The 19,077-nt window shown below is 38.5% G+C and overlaps 1 protein-coding gene across 6 annotated transcripts in view; it reads right to left on the reverse strand.

Annotated features, from left to right (window-relative positions):
* Nucleotides 1-19,077, reverse strand: part of cadm1a (cell adhesion molecule 1a) — a 354,466-nt gene that overhangs the window by 85,121 nt on the left and 250,268 nt on the right. For 3 of the 6 annotated variants that reach the window (XM_079834640.1, XM_079834641.1, XM_079834644.1), the window contains exons 2-3: nucleotides 18,820-18,837; nucleotides 1,374-1,520 (exon numbers count right to left, since the gene is read on the reverse strand). In XM_079834640.1, coding sequence (XP_079690766.1) covers nucleotides 1,374-1,520; nucleotides 18,820-18,837 — 165 coding nt within the window. The remainder of the gene's footprint in view (nucleotides 1-1,373; nucleotides 1,521-18,819; nucleotides 18,838-19,077) is intronic. The other 3 variants (XM_079834645.1, XM_079834643.1, XM_079834642.1) reach the window with 1 other exon arrangement.

Consider the following 19,077-nt stretch of genomic DNA (forward strand, 5'->3'; position numbering starts at 1 on the left):
CTAGAATAAAAGCTTGTTTAAAATGAATGAAGAGTTGGGTCTGATCTTTCTTTTGATATATTGCATGTTCAGATTTTCATACAACAAAGTATTCTGGGAGCCATGACATTTTTGTGAAAATGATCAAAAACACTGGCGTTGACTGGAAACTTTTGTAAAAAGAAAAAAAAATGCTGGCGGGGAAAGAGTTAACCCATAAAAAGTGCATTACATTATAATTGATTCGAATTTAAACAGACAAAACAAGAAAAACATGCCTGGTTCACTTCTTTGCAATTCACCCACGTTAGGCAGTGGACCACTTGAAGCTTGAAGCAACCACAAACTTTCTTTGTGTATCAATGACTGCTTTTATTATCTGTGCTCATGTCTCCCTCTCTTTCTCCCGCTCACACACTGTCTCATTTCCTTTCCTTTGCTCTTGTGTTCCTCTTCCGAATCTCATTTGTATTGTTTTCTCAGGTTTAATCCTAGAGGCTCCAGGACACATGCAGCTTCTCCTAAATGGCAGCAATCAATTTTGATTACCGGCCACGGTTACTTTGAGAAGAGCCCATCAAAGTTTTATTAAGAAGACGGGTGATAATTACAGCCTTGCACGGACCAAAAACCTGGAGTCTGAGCCTTGCTAATGATTGGAAGCTGAGAGATAAAATGACGGTTCAGAAGACCTTAATCCAAACTCTGAGAGGACCAGGCACACAATTACTTTAACCGTTACTTGATGAGGACAGTCCCTCAGGCGACTGATGGCTCTCCCATTCACTCCCCTTGACTGGGACGCTCTTTAACCACAGTGGCGTTTATGGAGAAGAAGATGAAAATGACTCGGTCTGGCACCTCGGCGAAGCTTATCATTATTTCAGAGAAAAGCCATGTAATAAAAAGGACAGATCTTTCCGGAGACTGTTTGTGGAGACAGGCGCCACCGTCTATTGACACCACCTGATATGTGCTGGATTGAACTCGAACTGAACTCCAAAGCACTTTGGAACTACTTAAAAATGCTTCCTGCTGCAACTTTTGCGCAAAGAAAATACCATAATCAAAGTGCTTTTCTGCATATGACATGGGACCGGCGGGTGCAATATTTCATAGAGGGGTGGGAGAGATGAAACTCTTTAGAAAGACTCTGCTATAATTACACAGTGCAGCTGTAGGGAAATATCAGAGCGGTCTTGGGTAAGATGGATCACATGAGAGCAAGGCAAATCGCTGAAGAAAAAAAAAAAAACATGCCCTCACCAGCCAGCTGGGTCTCTCTATCGAATGCCCTCAAAAGCGCTGTGGATTACTCTGATGCATTAACACTTCCGCTCCACTGGGGACGCGCGGCCTGTTTGTGTGCGTACATTATGCTCATGTGTACTCACGTCTGACATCTTTGAAGTAGATGGTCTGTCTGTTGGGGTTGAGGAGCTGGATGACGGAGTCGTCATTGTTTTTGACTCGACAGCTTATGGTGGCTGTCTCCCCCTCCACTACCGAGATGTTGTCCGCTATGAGATTCTGGCTTTGGACTGCAGAGGGACAGAGAGAAAGAGAATTGAAGTTGGAGATTGAAAGAGAGGCAATTATGAGGTGATGGCTGACAGTAGACAGTTGGTTAGTTTTCTTCAGTCTCAAAATCCATCTATCTATCTATCTATCTATCTATCTATCTATCTATCTATCTATCTATCTATCTATCTATCTATCTATCTATCTATCTATCTATCTATCTATCTATCTATCTATCTATCTATCTATCTATCTATCTATCTATCTATCTATCTATCTATCTATCTATCTATCTATCTATCTATCTATCTATCTATCTATCTATCTATCTATCTATCTATCTATCTATCTATCTATCTATCTATCTATCTATGTATCTATCGATCATAACACCTGCCATCCATGCATACATCTTATAACTTCTGCCATCCATCCATCCATCCATCAACCTCTGCTATCTATCCATCTTAGAACTACATCCATCCATCCATCCATCCATCCATCCATCCATCCATCCATCCATCCATCCATCCATCCATCCATCCATAACTGCTGCCATCTATTCATCTTATAACTTCTGCCTTCTAGAATTGTCAACTTCACATATACATACATAACCTCTGCCATCAATTAATCTTATAACTACTGCCATCCATCCCTCCATCAATATATCCAATAACCTCTGCTATCTATCAATCTTAGAACTACATCCATCCATCCATCCATAGCTTCTGCCATCCATTCATCTTATAACTTCTGCCATCCATTCACCCATCCATCCATCCATCCATCTGGTATCTATACATCTTAGAACTACATCCATCCATCCATACAAAACTTCTGCCATCCATCCATCCATCCATCCATCCATCCATCCATCAATATATTCAATAACCTCTGCTATCTATCAGTCTTAGAACTATATCCATCCATCCATCCATCCATAACTTCTGCCATCCATTCATCTTTTAACTTCTGCCATCCATCCACCCATCCATCCATCCATCTGGTATCTATCCATCTTAGAACTACATCCATCCATCCATACAAAACTTCTGCCATCCATCCATCCATCCATCCATCCATCCATCCATCCATCCATCAATATATTCAATAACCTCTGCTATCTATCAATCTTAGAACTACATCCATCCATCCATCCATCCATAACTTCTGCCATCCATTCATCTTTTAACTTCTGCCATCCATCCACCCATCCATCCATCAATCCATCTCTGCTATCTATCCATCTTAGAACTACATCAATCCATACATAACTTCTGCCATCAATTCATCTTATAACTACTGCCATCCATCCATCCATCCATCCATCCATCCATCCAATAACCTCTGCTATCTATCAATCTTAGAACTACATCCACCCATCCATCCATACATCTGCTATCTATCCATCTTAGAACTACATCCATCCATCCATATAAAACTTCTGCCATCCATTTATCTTATAACTTCTGCCATCCATCCATCTCTGCTATCTATCCATCTTAGAACTACATCCATCCATACATAACTTCTGCCATCCATTCATCTTATAACTTCTGCCATCCTGCCATCCATCCATCCAATAACCTCTGCTATCTATCCATCTTAGAACTACATCATCCAGCCATACATAACTTCTGCCATCCATTCATTTTATAACTTCTGCCATCCATCCATCCATCCATCCATCCATCCATCCATCCATCCATCCATCCATCCATCCATCCATCCATCCATCCATCCATCCATCCATCCATCCATCCATCCATCCAATAACCTCTGCTATCTATCCATCTTAGAACTACATCATCCATCCTTACATAACTTCTGCCATCCATTCATCTTATAACTTCTGCCGTCCTGCCATCCATCCATTCAATAACCTCCGCTATCCATCCATCTTAGAACTACATCATCCAGCCATACATAACTTCTGCCATCCATTCATTTTATAACTTCTGCCATCCATCCATCCATCCATCCATCCATCCATCCATCCATCCATCCATCCATCCATCCATCCATCCATCCATCCATCCATCCATCCATCCATCCATCCATCCATCCATCCATCCATCCATCCAATAACCTCTGCTATCTATCCATCTTAGAACTACATCATCCATCCTTACATAACTTCTGCCATCCATTCATCTTATAACTTCTGCCGTCCTGCCATCCATCCATTCAATAACCTCCGCTATCCATCCATCTTAGAACTACATCATCCATCCATACATAACTTCTGCCATCCATTCATCTTATAACTTCTGCCATCCAACCATCCATCCATCCATATAACCTCTGCTATCCATCCATCTTAGAACTACATCATCCATCCATACATAACTTCTGCCATCCATTCATCGTATAACTTATGCCATCCTGCCATCCATCCATCCATCCATCCATCCAATAACCTCTGCTATCTATCCATCTTAGAACTACATCATCCATCCTTACATAACTTCTGCCATCATTAATCTTATAACTTCTGCCATCCATCCATCCATCCTTACATAACTTCTGCCATTTATTCATTCATCCATCCATCCATCCTTCCCTATCTATCCATCTTAGAACTACATCCACCCATCCATCCATATGACTAATAACTTCTGCCATCCATCCATCCATGCATCCATCCAAGTGGGGGCAATGGACAAAATTACAAAAAACAAACAAACCAAAAAAACCCTGGAAAAATGTCACTACTGTCCATTTCCTTAAAACAGAGATGCAGCCCTACATCATCTAAACCCACAATCTCACACTTACATGAGTGCACAATGAAGAACAGGTGGCAAAACACAGCTAGAGTGGGTGTGAATATCCAGCAGAGTGTGAAAGTGTTTTCCCCCCCTCTCTTTCCTGCGTAGTGTGTGCTTCATGAGATTGCCTGTTTTCATGTTACACATGCTTGGTCCAAATCCCCTCTCTGGATGAGATCACCATGTGATAAGAGCTGCCACTGCCACACAAATGGAAGCTACAGACCTTGGCCGGTTGACCCAAAGCACAAATGTATACCATTAAGGGGATAGTTCAGCCAAAAATGTAAATGCTATAATCATTTAGAGTATTCCCCTTCAAGGTGTTGTTTAAACTTGTATGGCTGACTTTCTTCTATGGAACACATTATTGATCACTGTGTTGAAATTACAAACCTGTGGACAGTTATCCAATCTTAAAGGGATAGTTCGCCTAAAAATGAAAATTCTGTCATCATTTACTCACCCTCAAGTTTTTCCAAACCTGTATGAGTTTCTTTGTTCTTCTGAACACAAACAACGATATTTTGAAGAATGCTTGCAACCAAGCAGTTAGAGCAACCATTGACTACCATTGTAGGGGAAAAATAATATGGTAATCAATAGTTGCTCTATCTGCTTTGTTACAAACATTCTTCAAAATATCTTCTTTTGTGTTCAGCAGAACAAACAAATTCATACAGGTTTGGAACAACTTGAGGGTGAGTAAATTACGACAGAATTGTCATTTTTGGGTGAACTATCCCTTTAAATGTTATTCATCTAATTTTTTTTCTTCAAGACTGGTCCTAACTTTTTAAAGTCAGTTACATTAAAAGGTAGATCGGTCTAATTTGAATTGTAAAAGTAAGACAAAGTGCCCCCTTGTTAACTGCTAGTTAGTCAAACTAGTTCTTAAGAAGCAGTCTTAATATAGTGGCTAAATTTATGCAACTGCCCCCTGATCAATCTGATTCATGAATGAATTAGAATGGTTCCGTTTTGAGAAGTAGATCTGTGTATTTAAATAAACAACTCGCTTATGAATTACATCATGAATGTGCCAGACACGGAGAGCTAGGGTAGAGGGGAAGAAATTCACTGAATAAACAAATTTCGGCATAATCCTGACACAAAGCTATTTGTATGGCAAATTTAATTCATATATAGTATAATAAATCATATGGGCAACTTGCATACAAATTTTATGGTGTTTTCTCCTCCCCTAAATCACTTCCATTATATTGAAAAGAGCAAACAGAACATTCAAATCTAAATTTCTCTTTCAGGCATACAGGTTAGGAACATATGTGTGCAAGTAAATAACAACTGTATTTTTAAGAGCTAGATAATTCACAGCAAAACTGTATTTTAATGCAATTCACTGGGATAAAAAATAAATAAATAAACACCTCACAGCTGCCTACCCAGTAGAGCTGCGAGGAAAACATTATAGGCTAAAACTGGAGATAAATAAATATATTAATGTGAAATGTGACATGACTTTAAGACACCATCAAGTGCTAATTTGCATGCCTCAGTTGTCAGGCACCTCTAAACAGCCTTGTCACTTAAAGCAGAAGGGAAGAAAGCAATCAGATCGTGTGATGGCGACAGATAAGGGGAGACAGTTTAACAAAACTGAATTCAATCAGCCTGCCAGTAGCACAAAGTCAAAACAGACCAAAACAAATAAACCTAGCACGGGAGCGACTTCCTTAAGACTCGTTGAAGGGGATGAGGTGTGGATTGAGAGGACTAGATTGGAAATGCAAATAGAAAGACTGTTTATCCCAGAGAGGGGTTACGGATGAAGGTTAAGCACGCTACAGCGGTTGTCACGGAGACTGTGCTAAATACCGGCCAGTCCGTGGCCGTTCAGCTAGTGGGTGGTAATCATGCTAAGTGACAGAAGATGCATCGAAAGGGTAAAACACATACATGAGCACGCACAGCAGCCCTGTTTGGCAAGCTCAAAAGAAAAACAAACAAGCTTTTAGCATGTTAAAGCTTGCTGAGGAGGGGAAGATGGCTAGCAAGGAACAGAATACTAAATTAAAACATTACAATATTCATTTACAACCTTATAAATGTTCTCTTCTATGTCCTCCATGACAATATTTCTTGTTTTTTTTCCCCCACTTATTATCCAAGCCTCTCATCCCCCCATGAAAATTCCCATAACTCCAATCTTGGCTGAGAACTGCAGTATTTCGAACTTAAATATTGCTCAAAAATTCATTAAAATGTAGAGTGTACGTGATAAACCAAACTTGATGCAATTAGCCCGTTCTGTGTTTACTTTGCACAACTCTGGGGTGATGAGCTGGATGTCATTTCGTTGTGTGGGATGATTTGAATCATCGGTAGACCTCCCGAGACTCCGCACATCTCCTTTACTTCCAAAAGGTTTTGCACAAACTTTGGCACCAAGTTTTGGTGAGATGTCATTTAACTATATTCATGGGCTGGAAAGCAGATGTTTACCCCAAAACATCAAGAAAACATAAGGCCTATATAAAAAAATAGGGACAAAGATGAACCACTAGGGTATGCCAATGAGTCAAACTCGATGAGGAAAAAGGGTAAACGTGTTAATTGCATGCTGGCATGCTCACTGCTGCTTTTAAATCTTCAAAATTGTATTTATTCCATTAAAGGAGCAACATTTGTGTCCACACATTGTTTTTTACTTAGCATTTGTTTTCCAAGTTTAAACATTGTACTGAAAATATAATTTCATGGTTTTTTTTAATAATACGTTTATACATTTTTAAAACGTGTATTATTAAAACGTGGCATGATAATGATTTTTTTTAAAAGTTTGTGAGATTAAATTTGAATTTAGAATTCATTTTAAAGTCTCCATGAAATCAACATTAAAGTTTTGTGGCTTTTAGTATGAATAGCCTTCCTGTTGTCTAAGCTAGTCCAAAACAATGACAAAATTAGCATTTAAGATATAAGCGTTCAAAACGTACATTCTCACACTTCCGCCAATATGGATCAATGATTTTGATGATATCACGCTGCACTTTAGCGTCTCATCAGATTTTCTGTCCAATCAAATGCTCTCTAGAATCTAGAGCATCCCACCCCTACATTATAAATAGATACTAAAGCTGTGGCTAAAATCAATCTTTGTTCACAAATTTACTATTTTCTACATGGTAAATGGCACATAGTGCACTATATAGGGAATAGGGAATTGGCTATTTTAAAAAAAAGGGGAGGAGCTCTTCGATATGTCCCACCAGGGGCACGTTCAAAGCTCAAACCGGTGCGCAACGTTTTGCTACGGTTTCCGGTTGAACGTCATGTTTCCTGGAAACGGTGCGCAACGGTGTGCAACAGGTTTGAGATGCGTTTTATCTCGTTTGGTGGGTGTGTCAAAAATGTCAGCCCAATCAGCAGCAACATGTATATAAACCACGCGGTATGAAAGAGACAGCTCACACAATGGGTCCAAGTAAAGTTGTTAACAAATGTGTCCGCTACAGCTCAGTATGTATACGCAACAATTGAAGATATTAGAAGACATGATTGTCATATATATATATATATATATATATATATATATATATATATATATATATATATATATATATATACAGTATATATATCAACATGATGATGTATTTATTTATATTTTAGCTTCATTGCAAGGCAAATTTCATATATGGTAATTAAGTGCTTTACATAAAAATTTGAAAGAAAATACAAGTTATTAAAAAAGTAAGAACTACAAATAAAATAAAATAATATTAGAATTGATTACCAGGAGATAAAAAAGGTTCATTAAATGGGATTGGGATGTTGTCTTTTATTCTGGACGGCATGGGCATTGATTGCATGTATTTTGCAGTATTAAACACGTATTTATATCGATTTCATCAGGCTCTGAAAATGATTAAAAAAGAACACAAAGAATGGCCTTCTCAGCTGCCATAGTTGCAACTCTTGCGTCATCAGAACAGGGTGTTCAACGCAGCACCGTTTCCATTTAAAAAACGTTTTGCAACGTTTTGTTGGGGCTGAACGCAGCCCAGGTCTTCCTGTTTCAGTGGAAATTGTCAACACACTGAATAATGCTACACAATTCTAGGCATTTCAGTGGGCCTTTAAACATTCTACTGGAAATATTATTTCATGTGATGCATACAAACTACTGTATTTAGATTTAGTCTTGGCAAAGGCAAAAGCATATGTTAATATTCATGTTCCTGTGTAACTCTTATTATGAAAAACTACCCCAGAGATATTAGCTGTTAAGTAAATCTTGTGCAGGGATCATACCATATTAATAGAGGAATTAAACCTGTTTAAGCCCCAAATTATTATTGATTATTGGTGTGCAGCTCAGTTTAATTAAAATAATTGTTTGTGTCACTGGAGCTGGAACAAGTGAGCGAATGATAAATTCCTATTCAAATGAAGATTTCATTAGCCCTAATGCTCAGGCAAAGACCACCAAAAAAGCGTCCCTGAAAAAAATTAGCTTTCCGTGCATGCATCAACAACAAACAAGGCATCGCAAAAATGGCAAAGAAATTTGTGTACTGTGCATTTGCATAACTTGTTTAAACAGATCTGTGACATTATCTCTGTATTTAATTACCGACATTCAAAATAAGTAGCACAGAACATTGATCATTTTGGTCTAGATTAAAGCTGTCAGAGGACGATACTCCACTCTCAGTGAGGCAGACAAGCCATTTATATCACTACAGGCCCAGCACCACCCCAGTGCCCCTCATACATCAACCCAGAGGAACACCCAGACCGCGGATACGCACGTGTGTGTGTGTGCGTGCGCACGCGTGTGTGTGTGACACGGAATGGGCTAATGCAGAGTGCGGGCACTGCTGCGCTGTAAAGGTCAAAGCACTCTACTGTCCGCCTCAATAGCTCATCCTGCCTGCTGCACTTTTTTTAAACAGCATGTGCGAGTGAGGAAAACCACAGCTTTGAATTAGATCTGAATTGTGATTGTAAAAGAGTGAGATCCACGTATACCTGTGAGCCAGAATCAGTGAGAGTGAATGTGATACCCATCACTATTCTGAGCTGCAAAGGTCATCGTTCGTGCTCGAATATTACAGTCTGGCTAATAGAGGAGAACTCCATGGTTACGATACTATGTGTTCAGAGGGTGTTGAACTTTCGAAGCAGGATTTTCATTTGCGTCAACTTCTTTTTGAATGATTGCACATAGGAAAGAAAAATCACAAATGAGATATCTCTTCTGAGACAGAATGGAGATCAAATGGAGACTTTTTTCCCCAAAAGAAATTCACCAGTCACCTCACATTTTTCTAGAGTTCCAGAAGAGATCTAAATAATGTCTCAATCTGTGCTCATGCAGATATGACAAAATATCTGCAATCAAGCCTGAGAACCCCTCCTAGGGAAAATTAGGAGAAACATCTGAGAAAAGAAATGGATAAGAACATCTCCATCAAGCTTTCTGAGTTATAAAAGAGCAACCTCTGAGCAATAATTTCCTCTGTGAAGTCCCTCTGCCTCTGTGTAGTTTGGTAAGTATAGTACTGTTTAAAAGTTTGGAGATGATAAGGTTTTGTAACGTCAAAAAAGAAAAAAGAAAAAGAAGCTCAACAAGGCTGCATTATTTTATTTAAAAAAACTGTAACAATGTAAAATAATACAATTTAAATTAATATTTAAAATAATAATATATCAATATCTTTTAAAATATAATTTATTCCTGTGACCGTAAAGTGGAATTTTCAGCCGCAATAACTCACATAACTCCCATGAAGTCACATGATCGATCAGAAATCACTCTAATATGTTGGTTTGGTGCTCAATATATATTTATTATTGCATTTATTATTATTAACATTTATTATGCGGCCGTTGTCGTGTAAATGAACGGCCAGAACACATTAAAAGTTTTCTGTTTTCAGTTGAATTTAATTCAACAAATTTAATAACTAATGATTTTTACAACAGAAATGAATCAATCAAAAACTTACTTAAGCAGGACAATGACTTTCTTCTAAAGCTACTTTACAGCCAAAATCTTAGTTGCATTCATTTCCTATTAGCACTGTAAAGCTGTTTTGCTATCTGTATTGTAAAAAGCGCTATATAAATAGAAAAAAAGACTGTATTTGAACAATTTTGGTTTCATTAATAATGTCTTTACGGCTGTATGAAAGTATTGATTTTTTTACTGACCCCAAACTTTAAGCGTACACTTCAAGTTTAGTATACATACTTAGTTAGAATGTAGTATGGTAAAGAAATTCACCCAAAATTAAAAAATCTTCCTATCACACAAGGATATTATAAGTCTTCAGAAGACCTAGAATATAGCTCATGATATGTATGGACCACTTTTATGATATATTTACAGTATAAGTGCTTTTGAGCACCTACTCCCATTTTCTTTTATTACAAACAAAGGAGCAGTCAGCATATTCTTCAAAAATGAGAAACGACTTTCATTTTTTGGTGAACTATCCTTGTAATACTGACATTTTGTCTCAATAAGATGTAAATGTCTCAATTAAGACCGGGTACATTCTAATATGAGAACATGTTCTGCATATTGCTGTGTCATTAATGCTGGTTTATTTTAGGCCCACAGGCTGTGTCTGATATCATTTATTCAAAATCACTTCAAGCTCATTTGTGTTTTGATAACAGCGGCTCAGCTCATGGCATTACGTCACTGTGCCCTTCCATCTGTGAAAGGAGACCTCCAGACACACGTGCCAACATCTCCTTTCAAACCCAGTCACCCCTGTTAAAAAGACCAGCATATGCTCCTTTGGATGATGCTGTCCCCATCAGGCCTCTTAAAGGGATAGTTTACCCAAAAATGGAAATTCTAGCTGCTTCCGAAATCGTGTACTATCTGAGTAGGTACTACATTTGAATTTAAACTTACTTCGGGACCGTTAAAAAAGTATATTCTATATAGTATGAATGTAATCCGGATGTACTACATCCACCATGTTGTCATTATCACATGACCTACCATGCAGCGTTAGTTGCGTCCCTTCACCTCCAGTCACAAATACTCTCCGGTGGCCTAATGGGATAGTGAAGTGTCCATCGTATGCACACTTCAGAATCTCGCCGGAAGTATTAGGTCAACCGAGGAGACTTTTCGCCATCTGTTTTTCGAATACTATGTATTCGGACATACTCCTCTGTAGGCGCACTGTTTTTCACATACTATATAGTAGGGAAGAATTCGATTTCGGATGCAGCATGTGTTTCTTTTTTGGGTAAAACTATTTTCATTGTTGGGTGAACTATCCCTTAAATCAGCCCAAAACTAAGACTTAAAAACTCTGAAATGCCAGCGCTAGTCTTTTCAGCAGGGACTATTTACACGCTAGACGCACAAATTCAAAGGCAAGCCTAATGACACATGGACCAATTTACCAAATCTTCTTAAGAGAATACATCAAGCTTAACTGAAATAAGTTAAGCCTTCAGGGGTGTCTCTCTGCAGATGCTTTTGAGATATTTCTGCGAAATCCTTCACAGACATCACTTGTCTTAATTCAATTAAGTGACTTTTTGCTTTACTGTACGATTAACCCCTCAAAATTTTGACTGTACACTAATTTGACTTGGTTATCTAATAATATTCGATATCTAAAATAATTTTCCTTTTCATATCTAAATAGTCATTATTATGTAATAAATACAAATAAAAAGTGCAGCTGGGATACCCTCAGCCTGAAAGCATGGGGAGAATGTATTTAATGCAAATAACATAGTCGTTATATGTTCCAATGATGGACCCATGAGAGTTTTCCAGCTTTGTTGTGTTTAATTACGAACAATATTGGCTTGTTTAACAAGCAGGTTTTGAAACGGCACGTGTAAACCCCACTGCTTTCTCTTTGAAACAAACCAGAGCGAGTTCCCTTAAAAGGCTCAGCAAGCCCCTGAGCAACAAAGCCCCCCTCCCACACCCTGTGTACGCTGAGGAGCCGTGAAGCGTTCACACAAACGTATGGATAAGTAAATTGTGATGATACTAGTGCTAATGAAGGGTAAAATGCAGGTTGGATGGGAGCAGCAGTGGAATGTGGCGTGTGGGAAGGGATGGATGGCAGCCTGATGATTAATGCGTCAGAGAGCCGACGGGGGCCGGGCACAGCACCAGAGGCCTTGCCACCCCTGCTCGCTCATTTGGAAATCTCTCTCAGCAGAGGGAGAGGAAGAAAGGACTTCTGCATCTGTGACTGAGTCTCAACGGCAATGGATAAACAAATACCCCTTTTCCACTAAAACGCTGCTGGTGCAAACCTCTCTCAGAGACTGTTACAACATAAGCTGTTCACAAATAAACAGCAAACATCTTTTTGACAGCAAAGTTTTTAACAACATTTTAAACATCTAAAGTCATTTTAGTGTCTTTATATGTGAAGCTTGTATTGATGCAACCATAAAAAGTCATAACTAAACAATTCAAAACGATTGTTCATGTTAGTTCACAGTGCATTAACTAATGTTAACAAATACAACATTTGATTTGAATAATGTACTGGTAAATGTTGAAATGAACATTAAGATTAATAAATGCTTAATTCTTAGTTCATGTTAACTAATGCAGTTTACTAACGAAACCTTATTGTAAAGTGTTACCAACATAGCAAATCAAAATCCATGGTTATCAGTTCACTTATGATATTTATAAAAAATCTTATCGTTCAATAGTTTGGGGTCAATGCATTTTTTTAAAGAATTTATATATGCATTAAATTGATCAAAAGTGACTGTTTTTAACATTGATAATAATAAAAAAAAAATTCTCGAGCACCAAATCAGCATATTAGAATGATTTCTGAAGGATCATGTGACACTGAAGACTGGAGTAATGATGCTGAAAATGCAGCTTTTCCATCCCAGGAATAAATTACATTTTAAAATATATTAAAATAGAAAAGAGTTCTTTTAAATGGTAATATTTCACAATATTACTGTTCAAATCATCAATAAATGCAGCCTTATTGAGACTTCTTTCAAAAACATAAAAAAAAATAGCTCCAACATTTTGAATGTGTACCTATTTAGATGGACAGGGACAATAAAGTGGCAGCAGCTTCTGTGCAACACAAATGTACTTTGAAACAGGATAAGCAGTTTTGCATATTTCCCAGTTTAAAAAAAAATGTATTATAATGAGAGTGATATATTTTTACACAATCTAGTTCTGTCAGAACTTTACTTGATGCCGACATTATTCCATCCCCAAGTCTATGACATCAATGGTTCCTGGTTTGAGACCAGAAGATCCATCCTGTTGATGAAAAAGGGCCAAACAAAGACACAAGGTCAGAGAGAAAGATAAAAAACCCAAAAGCAAGCAGGTAAGAGAAACGCAGCGGAAGACCAGAGACCTGCCTTGCCCTCTCTCTCTCTCTCTCTCTCTCTCTCTCTCTTCCCTTCCCAGCATTCCTCCTCTCAGCAAGATGGTGCACCGCCAGGACCTCCAGCACCTGTCCCTCACTCTGGAATCAGTGAGCTGTGCCGGAGTCACACGGCCTCTCATCGCCATCCATCTAAATACGACATCCTTGAGCCGATATTGCGCGAGCAGTTTGGTGTGTATTTTGCATTGTCTCTGAGCGGGCGTCCTGATCTAGGAAACGTCTGTGCACACAAGGATAAGAATCCCCATGCAGGCGGCAGGAGATTAACTGCCCTCTGCCTTTCACATCTTCCTATCGATCGCCACAGATAAAAAAAAAAAAGTCCTCACACACATTCACTAAGATGACATCACAGGCAAAGAGGCAGAACAAGGACTCCTTGTGGCAGAGCCACGTCCTTGAGGTCAGAGGAGGCAGCACAGAGACAGAGAGAAAGAGAAGGATGAAGAGCTTTGCTTTCCCCTAGCAGCTAACATAAAAGTCAAATGAAATCACAATTGGAGAACTGTCACTTTGGGTTCATGCCGCTTAACTTTGAGGTTGTCTGTATACAGCATACACATAAAAATAACAAAATTAGCCTCACGCATTTAAAAAGTACAATATTTCTCTTCTGGGAAAATGGGTTGAAAATATGGATGACTCATCCTGCACTGCATAGACTGTTGTCCAATCAAATGCTCTACAGAATAAGAATGGCTCCCCATAAATTATAAGCACCACCTGAAAATGACTAGCAGATAGCAAAGTATGGCTGATTTTTTTTTTCAAGCCGAAACAATTAGCTCAATAATTTTTTCCAATTAGCTTATAACTTACCAATATTAAAATTCAATACTACTTTGTATATTAAAAGAAAAACATATATAATTACATAATACAGAGCATTATAATGTATAGCATGTAAATGGATATTAATTTAGATTCACAATTTAGATTACATTTACCAGCGTTAGCGTTTTTAAAGAATAACTTTAAAGCCCAAAGTATACTTCACTACTGCAAAGTGTACTTCTTTTGAATCGTACGCATACACAGGCGATCAGCAATCTCTCAGCTTGGGTTACAACCATAGACCGTAAAAAAATATGGACGACGCGACTTCATTGACTTCCGCTGACGAGAGTTGAAGCTTTCGGAGGCCCGCACACGGCGCTGACATCTTGCGCAGATTTGGGACCGATTCTGCGCACAAGTGATCTCGGGACCGGAGTTGCGCTGTAGAGAGCAGGAAGTAGAGACGCGATTATCAAAAGCCCGCCCACACTCTCACAGATGCAGCACAATTCATTATGTTGGTGTGAAATAAACAGTTATGGAAATGTAGAAATTAAAGCTAAAGCTCCAATCTCCACCCAAAAATCCCGAAAAAGTCTGTTAGTGCCTCAGTGACAACTTCACTCACAGAAGCCGTCAATCTCAGCTGTCAATCATGACGTCACACCCCCCGTTTTTATAGCATCAAATAACTAACTAAAACTAAAATTATTTAAAAAACGAACACTTGAAATGAAATCATCGTGATAAAAACTGCATAAAATGGCAGAAACCATCTTTAAGAAATAATTATTTGAAGTGTAATTAAATTTTTTTGTTTGTCTTGCGTCCATTGTAATACATGGAGAGGTGGGGTTTATGAGCTATACTGGGACCGGCCACCGGGGGGCAATCAGTTTCTGAGAGGAGTGCTACAGGCTTGGTTACAACCCATGTAAATACCGCATGTGGGACCTGGGCATACAAAGTACACGCAGTTACAAAAATCCAGTGGTGCGCATACAGTACACTTACATACAGCGCATACTCTTCTAATGACGAAATTCGCATCACGTGCACTGTACGCTGACACGTGTATGCGTAAAAAGTAAAGTATACTTTGGGCTTAAAGCTGCAGTCTGTAAGTTATGCCTCTGTGTCGCCATCTCTATTTCAACTGCAATTGCAGTTATTTGCGGAATTATCATCTTTACGTGGGTTGTGCATCGGCACGGCTCCTCAGCGCATATGAATCTAATGTTTTGAGGAGTACGTGCGACCAGTGTGGATACTGTAATTCGGAATCACAGATTCTACGTCATGGAAGTATGACCAAAATAAGAATTTTCACTGGAAAATGTCATCTGAACAAGTAAGTACGTAACATGTCTGCCCACTTTTGTACTGACCAACTGAGGAAAAAAAAGCATTACAATAAACCGCGTTACCAACGTGATTTAATCTAATGATCGCTTAGCTCACATCAAACCGTGCAAATTATTATTATTGTTATACTTTGTTATCAAATTGTTAATGTTAACAACATCAGCATTGCGTTACCTGTACATTTCAATTTCCGTACAGTCAAATCTTTTGCTTTTGACTACGGGTGAATGTCCAGTTGTCACTGATGATTGTCGTTTGGACCTTTCTGGATTACAATCCGCCATCAAAATGATGAGCTGCTGTGAAAAAAGGCTATAAATGATCCGCCACCTTCAACATCCTCATATGCGATTTAGTCTACTAGCCGGACTCCTTCTTTATGTATACAGACGTGAGGTAATGGCGCAAAGAAAGTCGGCAAGCTCATATTTCCAGCGGAAACCTAACAGTACCACTCAAATTAGAACACATTATTACAAGCTTACCATTGTGAATCGGACTAAGGTAAGGATATTTTGAACACTGGTTAGATATGTACTTGCTCCAAAAAAAATGTGGGATAATTTTTAACCAAACAAAAGTTACGGACTGCAGCTTTAAATAGGCTGAAACTGCCTGATAAACCCTGAGAACTGCCATGGTACTGATAATGTGCATCTCTACATGTCATGGGGTCTTAAATAGTAAAAAAAAAAAAAAAATGTTTCTTCTAAAAGACAAAAACATGGAAATGTCACTGTTGAATTATGGGTGTGTTTTTGTAAGTTTTGCCTTGTGCTAATGTAATTAGCTAGCACAGATCTTCTGGATCACTTTACAGTAATTTCACAGGAGACAGCTAACACAATAATAGAAGAGTCATCAGCACGGTCCTCAATTCAGTATTAATGGCAAGTGTATGTCTTTGGCAAGAGAGCATTCTGTTTACAAGCAGAGCTGGAGGAGAAAGAGGGCAAGAGAGAGAGAGATAGAGAGAGAGAGTGTGTGTGTGTGTGTGTGTGTGTGTGTGTGTGAGAGAGAGAGAGTGACAGAGTGTGAGAGAAAATGCGGCATAAACCAAGCACAAGGCCATGAAGGACTGGGGTCCTTAACAAGGACTGGGATTCATCCAATCCCCCTTGGGAGTGTCTTCTTCAGCTCACTTCTAATTTATACCCATACAAATAACTTGGCTTCGATTAATGACTGAATCGCAAGGCAAAAAATAAATAAAAATACAGTGCATTTGCCAAGAGCAGGGTTTGTGTGTGTGTGTGTGTGTGTGTGTGAGAGAGAGAGAGAGAGAGAGAGAGAGAGCATTTCTCCTGCGCCTCAGCATGTTTGGGCTGATAGACTGTGGAGGAGAAGGGCATTAATCGTAAAGGGCTGCTGGAGTGTGGGCTAAAGTTGCTGGCCATAATACTGTCTTGTCTGAATCATCGCCCCCCTTCAGGTCCAGAGCAGGGCGGGTGTCTAGTTTTCCGTTCTAATGTAGCCTGACACTCAAAAAGAAGCATCATTCCTTCCTCTGTGCTGATGAGAGTACATTAGGGCAGGGACAATTTAGTATGGGGATAAATAAGGGTGTCTGTGAATGTTTCTTTAATGGCTTAAGATTAGTAAAGCAACCATATAGAAACTCTGGCTAATACTTTCCTATAGCTCAAACAGTAGAGCATGGCACTAGCAACGCCAAGGTCATGGGTTCGATTCCCAGGGAAAGCAAGAATTGACAAAAATGTAAAATGTGTACCTTGAATGCAATGTAAGTCGCTTTGGATAAAAGCGTCTGATAAATGTAAATGTAATACAATAGGCAATACTTATTTTAAATATAACGCCCAATAACAAAAACTATGGCTGATATTATAAATCAACGCTACAGTTGCAATTAAAAATTATTCATGCTGAAAAGAGGGCGGGGTTTGATAGGATCTACTTCCAGTATTGTTTTTTTTATATATTTATTTTTATTTTATTTATCTGTATAGTAGTTTTCATAATACATATTGTTTCAAATCAGTGTTTAAAACAGTGTCTTACAAACCTACCAAGGAGGAGCTGGCACAAATAAATGTATACATAGTTTAATTTGAACATGCAGATAAAATACAGATTTAATAAAAAAAATGGCTAATATAAGCTTATACCAATATGGTCACTAATATATCACAAATTTCTATTGCCAACATGTATTTAAATTGCATTGATTATATGTAATTAAGCCTCCAGGTGATTGTGATTCAACACAGAATGTGTTCTTGAAGTTTTGTTAAGGCAATTAAAAAGTGAATTATAGTGTGCATTATATCTATTTTAAACCTTATCTAATCATAAGGAATTAAAAGCTGCAAAGCACAAGCAGTACGTAAAAAAGAAAAGGAATTCAGCTTGGTTGCATTGGATGGAGCTGACATTTTTATCACTTTTACAGTGTTTTTGTGTGCAACTTCTCTAAACTAAACAACACAAGTAATATCATGTCCATAATCTATTAAAAAAAACATTCTGGTATCTTGAATCCTCATTGGGCCTTAGCAAAAATATGGCAAGAAAAAAATAATACGAGGAAGACCTGAGAGGCGCTGGCAAGACATTGATAGATTGAAGAGTTTGAGTACGGTTTACCAAATGACTTATTTTACCGCCCTCCTTCAAAACATATTTCACCACAATCGAAAGAGGAAATGATTGCATATCTGGAGTAAATGTGCTCTGTGAAAATGGAGAAATTCAACTGGATGAGACACCAGAGAGAATGAGGCGTAATTTCTTTCCTGAAAGGTGAGAAACAGATGATGTTAGAAGGGACGAGAAAGATGGAGTGCTGGAGAGACACAGCACCTGCACCGGTGGAGGTTGAGGAGAGAGAAGTCATCAGTGAGTTAGAGGCTGAAGAAAGGCGAGATGGTTTCGGTTATGACCAGCACTGTTAGCTGTGAAGGACAAGCTATTTGGGAAATGGGGTTCGGAATGGAAAAAACGAACAAACACACAAACAAGAGGTAAAAGGGAAGCCATACCTGGGAACTGAGCAGCTCCTGTGTGAAAGGGGGAGAGGGGAAAAAAAAGAGAAAATCATTAGGAGGAAGCCATTCACCAATAGATCCCCAAAGTGTTAATGCAACCAGAAAATGCTAAATCAACAATTCTCTTACAAGGTCAGCAAATCATAATCATAATTTCAAAATCATAACAATGCGGCTGAAACAAACCAACTTTTGGTCCCACATCGATAGTAATCACTATCTTGAACAGCACAAACCTCATGAATACAACAA

The sequence above is a fragment of the Gobio gobio genome, assembly GCF_949357685.1.
Source record: "Gobio gobio genome assembly, chromosome: 14".
In the NCBI taxonomy this organism is placed as follows: domain Eukaryota; kingdom Metazoa; phylum Chordata; class Actinopteri; order Cypriniformes; family Gobionidae; genus Gobio; species Gobio gobio.